General features: G+C 38.5%; 1 protein-coding gene across 4 annotated transcripts in view; it reads left to right on the forward strand.

Moving 5' to 3' along the window:
• The window catches only part of LOC139969020 (uncharacterized), a 73,983-nt gene that overhangs the window by 24,920 nt on the left and 33,627 nt on the right, over positions 1-15,436 (forward strand). For 2 of the 4 annotated variants that reach the window (XM_071973715.1, XM_071973714.1), the window contains exons 6-9: positions 903-992; positions 13,452-13,595; positions 14,414-14,602; positions 14,965-15,055. Coding sequence is in view for 1 of the 4 variants with exons in the window: in XM_071973714.1 (XP_071829815.1) it covers positions 14,565-14,602; positions 14,965-15,055 (129 nt within the window). In the remaining 3 variants the exon portion in view is untranslated. The remainder of the gene's footprint in view (positions 1-902; positions 993-13,451; positions 13,596-14,413; positions 14,603-14,964; positions 15,056-15,436) is intronic. The other 2 variants (XR_011793621.1, XR_011793622.1) reach the window with 2 other exon arrangements.

Consider the following 15,436-nt stretch of genomic DNA (forward strand, 5'->3'; position numbering starts at 1 on the left):
GACAGGTCTCATATTTTGGTACCGTTGTGGAACATTGATTAACAAGGAGCATTTTCTGGGCTGATGATGTTAAAGGTCCTCTCAACACCTGGGGTTAGAAATGAAAACTGTTAACATGATATTTCAAGACAGGGAAGCTTGAAAAGATGTCATGTTTACTATAGTGATGAATTGCATTAATACAACAAGTCAGTGAATTGTTGTATTAATGCAATTCTTCCTTAAATTTAAGGTCAGTAACTGTCATTGTCATTAGACTTGTTTTATTAATGTAATTCATCCTTAAATTTAAGGTCAGTAACTGTCATTGTCATTAGACTTGTTGTATTAATACAATTCAACCTTAAATTTAAGGTCAGTAACTGTCATTGTCATTAGACTTGTTTTATTAATGCAATTCTTCCTTAAATTTAAGGTCAGTAACTGTCATTGTCAATAGACTTGTTGTATTAATGCAATTCTTCCTTAAATTTAAGGTCAGTAACTGTCATTGTCATTAGACTTGTTGTATTAATGCAATTCATCCTTAAATTTAAGGTCAGTAACTGTCATTGTCATTAGACTTGTTGTATTAATGCAATTCATCCTTAAATTTAAGGTCAGTAACTGTCATTGTCATTAGACTTGTTGTATTAATGCAATTCATCCTTAAATTTAAGGTCAGTAACTGTCATTGTCATTAGACTTGTTGTATTAATGCAATTCTTCCTTAAATTTAAGGTCAGTAGCTGTCATTGTCATTATACTGTTAGTCACACCTAAGCTTTTTGCTGCACTACTAAGATCAAGTATATTTTGCACATTCACTCAACAGTATTTCACAGTAAAAAAATAATACTCCTATTACAACATCCACAAGGCATTCCTTGAACTTTAGTTTTCCATTGATATCTATTCACCAGCAAACTCATGACAGTGACGATGATTTTGAAGTTACTTTACCTGTATTGGAAGATGACTTGATAACAGCCATTAGTGAAGATCTTCAAGATGTAAGTCATAAATTCGAAAAACTTTTGAATATATCACAATTGTGGGTATAATAAATGATGTACGAAATATAAATTCAAATAAAATAAATTTCTCAGTATCTGTTGATATGTCAACAAACATATACTTATAATATTTATAGCTTGCTTTGCATGTTTTGGGTAACATGTCAGCAGGGGCAGTAGATGAAGAATCTTTTACATGGTATGTCTTATATGGCACCTCTGGACCATTTCATGCATGGATGTGTGGTCAGTACGATTGAAATATTTGCAGTTGTGGCATCATTTCCCCAAAATATCACCCTTCAAAGTGGGTATAGGCTGCCATTTGGACATGTGACCAAACACCATGGTAGGAGTATCATGTTTGTACCTTGTACACCACTTGGCACATACAAAGGGGTATATGATGGTTAAACTATTTAGGGGTTATTCTATAGCCCACGAGAGGACGGTATATCCATTTCGCTTAACATGAGTCCAGAGCGCATTTCATATCCCATTTTCGGAGTCTTTGTTTACCACCATACATTTAGTGTTAATATATATGGCACCAATGCTATCATGGTATATATCTGGTGTGAAAGTAACAAAATTATGCATTCTATAAGGGAGGATGCTCCAAATATATTTTGCATTGGTTCACTGCAAGCCAAGGGTGGAGGAGGGGTAAAGTGGTGGCTGGAAACAGGGGAAATGTTTTGGAGTGGTGTAACACTATAAATAGGCACAGTTATTGGTGAAATACCAAGGAATACTAACTATGACATTAATGTACCATGGTTACCAAAGACGAAAGGGAGGGCACCACACCCCTTCCCCTTACTTCCATGAAAAACAAAGGGGAATCATTCACAGCCCCCCCCCCCAAACGGTGTGTATGTTCACCTCTATATATATTTAGTGTTATCAGATATCGCATTAATGTTTTTAAGGTTTAAATCTGGTTTAAAGAAACAAAATTATGCAATCGATATAGGCGGCAGCTCCCGATGTGATTCTGCATGTCAGTGGTGGATGGAGCGGGGGGGGGGGGATGGGGTTGTGAATAAGGGTGGTGACTGGGCACAAAGGGGAAAGTGTAGTGGAGTGTTGAAACAGCACAGTATATATAGGCAAAGCTATTGTAATGAAATTTCCTGGAATACCAACTTTGATGCAATGTACAGGTAACCCATAGACAATAGGTAGGGCAGGACGCCATGTCCAATTAGCTGCATGCAAAACAAAGGGAAATTATTCACAGTTCTTACAAGGGTGTAGGTTAACCTCTATATATATTTATATAGTGTTATCAGATATGGCATTAATGTTTTAAAGGTATATTTCTGGTGTAAAGGAAAGAAATGCAATAGATAAGGGAGGCAGCTTCCAATGGTATATTGCATTGCTTCACTTCACGCAATGGTTGGAGGATGGGGAAGTAAGGGTGGGGCTGGACACAAGGGAGAAAATGTATCGGAGTTGTGTAACATTATATATAGGCAAAGTTATTGTAGTGATATATCCTTCAATACTTACTTTGATGTAATGTACAAACAAAAGGAAGGCCAGCACATCCCCTCCCCTTAAGCAGCATGAAAAAACAAAGAGATATAATTCACAGCCCCCAAAAGTGGGGTGTATGTTAACCTCTCCATACATTTAGCATATGCAGATATGGCATTAATGTTGTAGGCTGGTCCTTATCTGGTGTGAAAGAAACAAAATGATGCAATTATTAAGGGAAGAAGCTCCCATTGTGATTTTGCATTGGTTCACTGCATGCTAGGGGGAGAGGATGGGTAAGGTTGGCCCCTGGACATTAAAGGTAAAATGTTTTGGAGTGGTGTAACATCATATAGGCAAAGTTAGTTGCGAGATCATCCTGGAATACTAACTTTCAAGTTAATGTGCAGGTAACCCATAGACAACTGGTAAGGCAGCACATCCCAGGCCTCTCCTTAGTTGCATAAAAAACAAATGGATATGATTCACAGCCCCCCCCAACCAAAAATGGGATGTATATTAATATCTACTTATATTTAGTGTTATCAGATTTAGCACTTATATTTGAAGATCTATATCTGGTGTAAAAGAAACAAAATTATGCAATCGATAAAGGAAGCAGCTCCCAATATAACTTGGATTGCTTCAGTGCATGCCAGGGATGTAGGGGGCGGGGGTAAGGGAGGATGGACACATAGAGGAAAATGATTTGAGTGGTGAAACAATATATTTAGCCAAACTTATTGTTAATGCTTAAGGAATACTAACTTTTATGACAATGTACAGGTCACATAGAAAAAAAGTAGGGCCAAAACCCCCTCCGCCTAGTTGCATAAAAACAACAGGAAAGGCTTCACTGTCCAAAAAGTAGGGTGCATGTTAACTAGTATAATTATTGTCTTTCAGATATTGCATCAATGTTTTCAAGGTCTATTTCAGTTGTGAATTTAAGTAACAAAACTATGCAAATAATACAGGAGGTAGCTCTCAATTTGATTGTGCATTGGGTCTGCATAGCAGGAGATGGACAATGGTTAAGGGTAGAGATTGAAGAAAAAGGGGAAGGTGTTTAGAGTTGGTAACATAAGTAAATGAAATATCGAACACTGTTAATGGGTGGGCAGGCTTTGTACCTCCCCCTTTTTGCAAGACAGATACATTGATTCACTGCATACCAGGGGTGAAGGATGTGTAAGGGCAGCGATTAAGAGAGAGAGGAAGATGTTTTGGAGTAGGTTCATTTAGTTTATAAATGGTATAAGTGAAATATCCAGGACTGCTACTACCTTGACCTCAATGGACAAGTCAGCCACTGAAAAGGGAGGGTGATACATAACACCTCTCCTAAGGTAAAAAACCAAGGTAAATTGGACAATTTTCCACCCCCTCTCCTATAGTATAAGGTTCAATCATGGAAAACAAACAATGAAGCTGAAAGTACTTGTTCCAAATTAGTAGAAGTGTTAAAAACTTTGAAAAAACACCTTCCTCTCCAGTGTAAATGTACAAAAAGACAAGGATGGGGAAATGTACTGCAAAGTGAATTACTACATTTTCCATCTTGTTCCATCTGGTTGCCTACATAATCTACAAAAGATTACAAAAGCATAAACACAAATGAAGACATACTAGATGCTACTTTAATTGTCACCTTTTATTAGCGTACACATGGCTCCGTAATCTTGTCTCAAATTCTTCCCCGGTTTAAAAATAAAAGTAATGCCTCCCTCTGTCCTAGCGACAACAGATTCATTCCTTACATGTGGCATTCTCATCCTTATCTATAAACAGGATGTGGATCTGGGCACTGTTACCGCAAATTTCTCAGGTGTCCGAAATTCCAATCCGTATCTCAGTTCTGGATACCCTATAGGCCTACTGTGTAATCCTAGTGTGCATTATGTGCGAGCAACTTCCTGCTGGTTCACGATGGTGCTAGTTTTACGGAAGCTGGTCACTTCGCCACACAATCATTTCACCCAACTGCCATTTCGCCCAACCTTACCATTTCGCTCAACCAGCCTGGTCATTTCGCCCATCCTTGATTAAATATTATACTTCAAAAAGGAAACTTTCGGGAATTGTTAACGTTACGGGATATGAACCGAATATTAAGGAAACTTGAGAATGGATCAGTGTTTTAGGATTTAGGTTTGATAGGTTTGATAAGAAACGTTCGGGAATTGTTAACGTTACGGGATATGAAGCAAATATTAAGGAAAGTTGAAGTCATGGTTACATTGATACAATGGTTACATTGATTAAAGGTAAGGGTTCTCAGCTAATCTTGTCTCCCCGTATTCCCCCTGTATTCCCCGATTTCAAAATAAAAGCAATGCCGCCCTCTGCTATAGCGACAACAGATTCATTCCTTTATTGTGGCATTCTCATCCTTAGCTATAAACAGGATATGGATCTGGGCACTGTTACCACAAAGATCTCAGGTGATCGAAATTCCAATCCGTTTCTCAGTTCTGCGTACCCTATAGGCCTACTGTGTAATCGTAGTGTACGTTATGTGCGAGCAACTTCCCGCTGGTTCACTTGGGCTTTAAAATTTTTTTCTATTGGCTATGAAACAATGCATTTAATAAGGGAAAAACAATCCTCGGTGCGACGGGGGCAAACCCTTTTTATTCGCTGGCATGTTGTACGACAACTACAGACCAAGGGATCTGCTGCACTTGAAATAATTGCATCGCTACTTTGTGATAAATTGCTCTAATCCATTATGTAACTGTTTCATAGATAAAAAGTAGTATCCTAAGGGTCCACACTTTTTTAGTTTTGTAGCTGGCAATCCACAAAAAAACAAACCAAATAGTGATAAATGGCCTCAGCACAGTTTGGATAGGTCTAATTTACGGTAGCCAAAAAGAAAGGCGCGGTATGTTTTAATTGTTTTAATGAGCAATGAAAACAACATTATTGATAGAATGATTTGCGCTAAGTACTGAATGGGAAGGTCATCCGAGAACTTCAGGCTGTGCATTGGTATACATTTCTTCCTTTTTGAGTTAGTTGAGGCTTCATACCATAGGTTCTGTTTCTGTAGTAAGGTGTGATTAGATATGGGTAAGATCAGGGACTCCTTGTTAAAGCAGTATTTTGCATTCTTTTCTATGTTTTTTCTCAACCTCACTGATTCCACGATGCCATAACGACATACATCTATTCAACTTTGTTCTTCTCGAAGATATTTTCCGTTGGGATCCAAATAAACCTCGCCCATAATATGAATATTTTAAAGGTACGAACGTCATTGGCCAATACGTATTACAACACCACACTTGATTTGTGTAGATTGTCTACGGCAGTTGTACCAGGGAGCTGTTAGAGTCCAGCTCGCTGGTTGTACCAAGTTACCAACTCGACGTTTGAATCTATTTTAAGCAATGGCTCATAACTAAACCTGCATCTCTGATTGGTTGGATTCAAACTAGGGGGTTGGGGGAACTGTATGCGATTAATATAAAATGTGGAATTTGTTGGTGGACACTTTTCTCATTATCTGCAAATGTCCTTAATTACTCGCCAATAAACGCTTTTGGCAGGGAAAAAACTTGGCTAATATTTTAGTTTGCTGTTTTGTGATTGCATATATGTAAGAAACTTGATGGAGGTATCAAAAAGTGGAAAACGGAGACAAAACGAAAAATGCTGCTTTAAGATAAGGCCTTTGTGTGTGTGGGGTGTGTTAGTGTGTAACCACATTGCCAAAATGAGGCGGTGGGAGTACCAATCTGAGGGAGGGGTAAGGGAGAGAAAACCCCAAAAGATGAATGACCTTCAGCACAGGGGTAAACTGGACTCCTCCAGCTGTCTTTACTACATTTTACTGCATTACTACAAACATATGGTGGCTTCCACAGCAACTCTCGACCAGGTATGCCGTATTAGTCCCAAATATACAAGTTTTAAAACTGGTTTTATTACCACCTTTGAGGAAATTTACCTCATTGAGACATTCTGGCATCTTATGCTTTCAATTAGAATGCCTTAGAACAATTTGGACAGTAAAGACCTCTAGGAACTTTCTTTTTCTAAATCTTCTAGCAATTATAGCATGCTAAATTGGGCCAATACTACATAGCCTAAAAAAAATGTAAGTGAGATAGTGGTAAGTTTTCCCTGCTCATGGTTATTGTAGTTGAACTCAATGTAAAGAACTGGACAGATGCAATCAATGTGTTTAAATAAAAACATGTTACAATACTGACTTACCTAACTTTAGAATAAGCAATACAAACAAAACTAGGGCAGTGTTCCAAATACGGAATGCAGGAACATATACCCAAATAAAGGCTAGGAGACGCCCTGCCTCCGTTGTGGTGGACCTTTCTATGATAAGTTTAGCAGCTTTACATCGAAAGAAACTTTGACAAAACATATAATAAATAAATGCAGTGAAACCAATATTCAATCATTTAGTTTATTAATATGACACAGTTGTAACTTTTATGACATCAATTATCTTTACTCAAAAAATTCTGCGCGCTTGGTGCCAACCTGTGGTGGCACTCCACTTAGTGTCGAAAGCGCCCCTACAGACCATTCTCACCCCCCCGACCGATACCTCTTGCTCTGCCACTGCCAGTCTCCACTGGGGTACAGCTGCTGGAGTGCATCAGCCTCTGTTGGGGCATAGCCTTTTGTTGAGGAACTGGTGTTGTCTTTTTGGTGGATCAGTTTGGATACCAACCTCTCAAGTTTCTTAATTGGACACACACCTTCGACTGAAAAAGACAAATAATACCGGGATATGCAGAGTTAATAATATATCAGAATGCATACTGTACACGTAGCAGGGATGTGCTCAGGAATATTTGAGTGCCGGGCAGATTGTGCGGTAGTGTGATCCACACCCTGGGAGAGGGATCTCATGGGTGGGGTACCCCTCCCCACTGGAAAAATTTTGCACATGAAGTATGCTTAGGGTGGTGCTATTTTTCCTATTTTGTGCCATGTATTCTCCCAGATTTTGTTTATGGTAAAAATTTGTTAAATTATCATCAAAAAAGTGCTGGACGGAAAAGGTTAACATACTGTTTGTGCTGGGCGGCATTCAGAACTGCTGGGTGCAGCCGCCCGGTGCCGCTCAGTGTGAGCACATCCCTGACATAGTGAATTATATAACTTCCAACATAAATTACTGAATACCACATTTTGCCCATTACTAAATAGTCAACAATCCACATCATAAATTCATCACACCTGCTTAATGTTTTACAGTATGTATAGTGTCAACTCTGCAAGGATTCAAGAATGGTTCATTTACTAATCTAGTGCAAACCTAAACTAGTGATGTGCAACAATTTCTATTATTATTTTTATTTCTATGTTAGTAGTATACACCTGCAGTATAATAACTTATCTACTAATACGTTACATTCACTAAATGTTGTAACGTTTGATGTTACAATGGCAATGTCCCAGTAGGCTTGTTCATACACTAATATGTCACCAAATGTTATCAGGGATGCATAATTGCATTAAAAATATAGCTAGAATTTGCTTATTTCCAAGACTAAAAATTACGGCATATGCTACAGTTGTGCCCTGAACAATAAAGTTTTTAAAGACAACATTGAAACATGATATGGTATTTTATGGGCGACCATTCTAGTTCTCTCACAAATCAGTAGTATCACTCAGCGACGTAGCCAGGAATTTGAAAGGGGGGAGCACTTTTTGTGATTGATATGGATTTTCAAAGTTGTAGGTACGACTATCTGAGCGGAGCGCCACCATCAATGGGCGCGTAGCGTATAAGAAAATTTTTGGTTTTACAGATGGCCGGAAACGGCCCTTCCCGAGTGTTCATTCTGGTTCCCTGGCTTCTTGCTAACTTGATTCACCTCATTCAATATCACTTTTAAACCCCAAGAACAAACAAGTTAATGTATTTAAAATTAGCCAAGTACATGTACAGACTAGTTTTACTTTTCAACTTCTGATACTTGTAGATACAAAGATAGGCCAGAAATGTTCACGGCGCAAAAAAAAAAAAAAAAGTAGGACTAAAAATGGCAAAAAATAAAGAACCAAAATGAAACAAGCAAGTAGGCTAAATGTGACTACTCTGGCATGGCAGGGGTCTTGTTTTCAAGCTCAGGAAGTGCCATTTCCTGCAATCTGGGAGGCATATTTTCAAAACTAACTCCATTACGCTACGCACCAACCATGGTGGCGCGTAGCGTAGTTTGACCTACCAATCGTCCCCCTGATAATTATGATAGATGGCCACACTCTGATCCGCCGTACCAATCCCAAATAGCTTCCGACGCCCCTGGGTAGGCAATATGTATTTTATTATGCAGTGGCCAACTGTAGGCTTGTAATAGGCTATAGGCTAAATTTAGCTAATTGCATCTGCCAAACTAAGTAAGTAGTTGAATCAGTAGACGTGAATGTTACTACGATTATAATCCAGTTGACGTGTAAGATCAAAAGAGCACTAACAAAATACCATGCTAAAAAAAACAACAGTTTTTAAACTTTTTTTCCGACACTAAAAAGGGGGGGGGAGCAGTCGCTCCCCCTGCTCCCCCCTGGCTACGTCCCTGGTATCACTTTCCTTTGTATAATTTTTAGAACTGCATGATCAGATTATGTGAACAGTAGAGCTATGAAGCCTATGATGTTATATTTTGGCAAATGCCTTTAATTTTTATATCATGATGAAATTATCAATCATTGTAAGACAAACTCAACGACCCCACAGAATGGTGCGTCATATCCGATGAATTGTGTGACTAAGGGGTCCTTCAAAGCGCACATTTGGTACGTGATTACAACTACAATATGTGTGCCAGTGTGGGTCAATGTACCATGCAGGGTCCATCACTGTCACAGGGGCGTCGGAAGCTATTTTGGATTGGTACGGCAGATCAGAGTGCTCAAGAGTGTTGGAATAAAAACAATTTTCACCAAAGGTGACCATATTTGAAATCTGGCCAATTTTGGACCAACACAGCAGAAGAGAGTAAAATACTACCAATATGAGCTGAAGTATGACTCATTGCTGTTGAATGTGGGTTCACAGGCTATGTGAGGGAATGGTACACAAATACGGTGCTACTACATGCTTCTATACTGCTTTTTCTTGTTGTAAAAATATACACCAAACAGAGTCATTTTTACTCCTGAAAGTGAAATTCCTCCCCTTTCTTATGACTTTTGAAGTAAATAAACCATGGAGCTTTATAGCTCCATGAATAAACCAATAATACGGAAAAGAGGATATGCAAAAGGTTTTTCCTCCAGTTTATTCAATTTCAGGCATTTGACAGACCTTTTGAAAACATCTTAAAAAAAATCTTATATTAAAGGAGAACACAGTTAATAATATATGCACTTCTATATTCTGGTTAAGTGACACCTTGTTTCTTTGGCTTTCTCTGCTTATAGTAAGTATATTCTGCTCTACTTGTAAAGGAATCAAAAGATAGATGATAAGAAAAGGGTCTTAATATGATGACAGCCAATGAATTAAATGGATCTATAGAGGGTTAAGGGTTGTAAATACATTATAAAAAGAGGACAACAGTGAATCAACTGCCTTAAAATGTGTAATAATGGAAGGGGGGGGGGGGCTGCCGCATTAGAGAGAGTGCAGGGAATTGATGTGTATATCCTTTAAATTGGGTACAGTCTGTGCTTGTGCATATACACTCATCATGTGATATAAATATATATACATATGTATATATATATATTTAAACCAAATGTCAATACGGATGCAGTCCGTTTAGCTAATTTTGAAAAAAAGTAAAAACTACTTTCGGTCTGTGACGTTTTTTAGTGATATTTAGTAACAAATTGTGACTCGATTAGACAGGCGCATAGCGAGGAATTTGCCAAGGGAGGGGCGAAGATTGTAGTCAAACTATCTAAGCGTAGCGCCACCATGTATTGGCGCGAAGCGTAAAAGAAAATTTTGGCTGAAAATGCCTCCCAGATCGCTGGAAATGGCACTTTCCAGGCTTTGTAAGTTGCATCTAAGCATTTTCTATTTGGAAATTACTAGCAATATCATAAACAAAATATGCTCGAGGGGAGGGGAGGGCGGGGCGCTGCAGGCCAAAAGTTTTTGTGAAAATTCTGGCAATATGCTGAGAATTTTTGGGGCACCTACTGAAAGTATAATAATTTTGCAATGTGTTTTTCAATGGTTAAACTTATATTATTAGTATAGAATGTTATTGGCATGTGATGTAATAACCTATGAATGCCTATATGATATGCACATTAACATGTTGAACCCACAGGGAGCGCGTAAAAAAATTTGTTCATATTTTAAGGGCAAATTGTTACAGACCCCCAAATCAAATTAGGCTCCTACGCCTATGGTGCCGCCGGCGCCAAATATGATTTGGATAAATAATCTCATGCATTATTTTCTATTTATAGCCACAAAAAAAAATCTATGCCACCAAATATTGGAGGGGTAATTAGATACTATATCCCCCCACCTAAAATATTGGGGGGACATGTCTCCCCCGCCCCCCATGATCACCGCCCATGCCCAGAACTGCAATTACAATTCCTAATTGCCAAACAACCGCACTCAGCGTTGCCTAAAATTTAATGTCAGAATTGATTTGACGGCTGCATGTAAAAAATATAAAACTTTTTATAAGTTTCTCTTATACAGGTACATATATTTTTTCCTATCCCATGTCAATAAATATTATTCTACAATCTGTATCTGTATTCCATTCATGGGTGGTGAGAGTCGGGTGTCTTTTGAGGAACTTTTAATTTTTGCTGCTGCTCGTGAATCTGTGCCTCTTTTGGGATTTGATCCAATTTCATCTGTAGAGGTGTTGCAAAATGATGGGATCTATCCAAGGGCATAGGAACCGGGGGGGGGGGCTGGGGGCGCCAGCCCCCCAGTGAAAAATGTGGAGGGGCGGAAGTATCATTCCGCCCCCCCACTTAGCAAGTCAGAAAACCCCTTTTTCATTTCCAAATGAGAAAAAAATCTCATTTGGAGCACCAATTTGCATCTAAGGCCAGGTGAAAATGCAAAATTATATACAAAATGGAGTGGGTGGGTTGAAGTGTGCTATATTGCACCAAATTGCATCTGAGGCCACCTGGAAATGCAAAAAAAATCCAAAGGGGAGGGGTCACTCCCTCCCCTTAAACCCCTCCCCAGGCCGGCCATCAGTCTTCAGCCCCCCCACTCAAAAGTACCTTCCTACGCCACTGGATCTATCCCACTGCAAACACTTGTTCGTTGGTTCTTCGGGTACCGAGGGTCCATACCACATACAATGCTTGGAGGAATCATATGGAGACTGGAATTTTAGAGTCTCCAATATTTGGTTTGGGATAAAATTAGTGTATCCCATTGTCCACATCATACATGTTATCTTATTTACTTACTGTATAGGGTGTATATGAGTGTTGGCTATGTGGGAATTAAATTTCATCCTGAAAAATAGATTTAAGTGCAATCCATACAGTAGAAATGTTAATGTGCGTGCATTTCTGGCTCCTATTGGGGATAAATCTTAAGATACACACCCGTCAACGGGGATACTCTGAGAAACAAGGATATCCCCTATTTTACTCATCAAAATACAGTCAAACGGAGTGTCAATAACATGCTCTGAGGTTGTTAGTGAGATCTGAGCATGTTCCCCACTTTCCAGGGTTTAAATGGCATTTAGGTGTAAAAAGTGGGCCTGGCATTTTTTCCATACACTGGTATAAGCCTGTTTCACAACATCCGATTGGCACGCCACAGTTCCCGGGCTCTCCACAGACTGTGTGTACACCGAGGACGAAATACACAAAGATATTGATCAACCAAATGCAAGTAATTTTTTTTTCAAATTTAAAGAAGGAGACGACTTTATAGTTAGAAATCAGCCGACTGGTATATCAATATTATAAAAAGTACACAAACTAGCAAATCTAACAACTTAAATAAGGGTAGAGTCGATGCAGCAACTTAGCCTTAATGTTCATGTTAGGCAAGTATGGGCCTAGCTTTAATTTTAACGTTGCGGTACACCATCAAGTGCCTTTTTAAGTTAGGCTACAATTGGACCAAGAGGGGTTTTCAGGTAGAAATGTAATACTTATATTAACAGAAGATAAAATGTATCAATTGGTCAACATGTCATTTTCTTAGATTTTACATGTTTCACTGGGATCCAAGGGATGTTTAATTAACTGCCATGGAATTGTGGACAACCAACGTTACCATCAGTGCATCACCTCCCCACATTGATGATCGTGTTATTACTACATGGCTTATGACATAGTTTAGACTAAATTAGTACATGCAATGTCACGTATTGTATTTGTGCAGGTGTAGGCCTACATGTAGCCTAATACTTTTGGTCCAGTCTTCATTCTATGTGTAATTAACACTTAAGATTTATCTAGGACAATTAGCATTAATTAGTCCTTGAAAAGCTGTGTCATTGAAGTGGAAAATGTTTTACATGGAAAGGAGTTGGGGGGGGGGGTAGTCCACAACTACATGTATGATGTGCAGTATGTTAACACTATTTGGTAGAAGACAGTGATTGAAAAATGTAATTAAAAGTTTGCTGTCCATAAATCTTGGTTGACATTTGAAAATTACATGAGATGTTCAGACAAAAACTATGGTTCTCTACATTGCTAATATGGTGATGAAATCTGTTTCTCTGTACAGTAGCAAACATGCGATTGGCATTGGCAATGGAAAAAGTCACTGTTATCATACAACCTCTTTTTTATCTCGAGGGGAGGTTGATGAACGATAATATTAGTCCATGTGTCAAACCAAAATGTTACGGTATGCTGAAATTACAAAATTAGCTAAACTGTCTACAGAGGTCTGTGGTTTTCTGACATGCGAAGCAAGGGGGCGAAATGATACTTCGGCCCCCCATATTTTTCACAGCTCCCCCGGTTTCTACGCCCTTGCCCTCACCAATAACCATAAACTGATTTTATTTACTGCAGGTAGCGGAGTCGTAACAGATTCCTTTGAAAAGGGGGAATTTCTCTTACAATACAGTGGAAATTTGCTTACGGCTACATAAGGAGATCAGCTGGAAAATGAAATACATCTGGGTTCAGATTCTTCATCAAGGGCAAGGAATATTGGTAAGGCATTGGGTACTGTGAGAAGTGTATATACAAAGTCATGTTAAGTTCAAGGTAATTTTTTGTTACTTTTTTCCTAGCAATCCGTAGTTGTTGAAAGAATCTATGAGTTTTATTTTCATACTCGGGAGTCTACAGTTAGTCTTCGTCCCATAAGGACTTATTTTAGGAGTTCTCATTTCTTTCGGCCCTTTATTGTTAAACCGTTTCTTCTATTGTTCTTGATTTGGAATCCAAATACTTCAATAAAATCTACCACTGGAAGAAATGAATCTGATTTGTTTCCGGAACTGTTTCTTATATAATCTCGTTATTTCAGACTTATCCTTCGGACATAAGAATCTTGTGTAAGGTGCCCACCCTAAAACGAACTAAGTATATTAACTAAAACCTGGCCTTTCAGTCTTTTTGTTGTCATGTAACTGTCAACTTTGCTCTCAAGATTCCAGTCTGATCATCAACAACACTTACTCTTAAAAGATGTGAACATTGCAATTCATTTCAGTTCCAGCATTTCCGGTTGCTGTAGGGGAAATCACTCTGGGAGAAGTTGAAATGTATGGCTTACCCTGTATTTGTTATAGCACATGTATCCATTTATTGACCATAGTTGAAGGTAATTGAGATAAACTGCAACACCCATTGAAATAATGTAATCAAGTCTGCATTTGTACCTTCTCTCCCTTCATTTATCCAGATAAACAATGTGTAATGTATATGACACTACTTGGTTTACCTAGGAGTTATTAAGGCTGCAATTTTAATAATTATCTTTATTGATTCATTGTTATTAACAAACACAGCTATTTCATTTATAGTATTGATGCAACTGAAGAATCAACGTCTGGTCGTAAATTAGGAGGACTAGTAAAACCATGGAGAGAAGAGAGAAGTGAATGTCAAACTTTCTACCCAGCATTGTGCCTGATTTTGCATCACAGAATATTGAAAGGGGTGAAAAATTGCTATATGGCGTTGGAAACTTACCGTGGAAGAATTGCACCCAGGTAAGACTATTTTTTCTAACATAATTATCAATTTGCTTCTTCAGCTGTCTTTGACAACCCACACAAATTATTTCCATCATTTATCACTTCCGCAAACTCTAAAATCATGGAACTGGGACCACTACCACCAGTATCCTACATGGTCCCAGTTTCTTTACCAAAGGGGTATGGCTACATGGTAGGAGTTAATTTCCATCTTCTTTGTATCGTTAACTGTTGTCAAAGAATACAAACTACAAGATCTCATAGCCATTCCATTGACCAGACTGTTATATTACAATATATTGAAATCTTAAAGTCAAGTTTTTCATCGAAAATGAAAATGAAAGTGAAAGTTAATATCGATTAATATTTTTTCCTAGCAGACAAAACAAGGCAGAGAAAGTCCCCAACATCCACGTTGTGTGGCAGGAGATGTGTCTCGAAGAGTGTCCGGGAAGTCTAGTAATAAAGGTTAGTCAAAAAACTTACATTTTATCTTCAACACCTATTGTAAAATTTGAAAAAGACTTAATTAACATATATATTATGAACAATTAAATTCACAAGGGCAGTAGAGGTGACCCCAGCTCAGTGGCATAGCCAAGGGGGGGGGGCATGAGGGGGGGCGACCATGAAAGCTTGTCACCCCCAGTAAGAAGACACCCTCCCAGTAAATGGTCAAGCTTCCCCAGCGCCCCCCACTGAAAGAAAACCTGGCTATGCCACTGCCCAAGTTCCCTTAAGTATAGCTTGGATGTATCCCCACTTTCAGTGTACACGTTCCTCAATGAACATATAAAGATGTATAAGATATATGTGTATGCATATATATATATATTTATATATAGTAGA

The sequence above is a fragment of the Apostichopus japonicus genome, chromosome 6, assembly GCF_037975245.1.
Source record: "Apostichopus japonicus isolate 1M-3 chromosome 6, ASM3797524v1, whole genome shotgun sequence".
Classification (NCBI taxonomy): Eukaryota; Metazoa; Echinodermata; class Holothuroidea; order Aspidochirotida; family Stichopodidae; genus Apostichopus; species Apostichopus japonicus.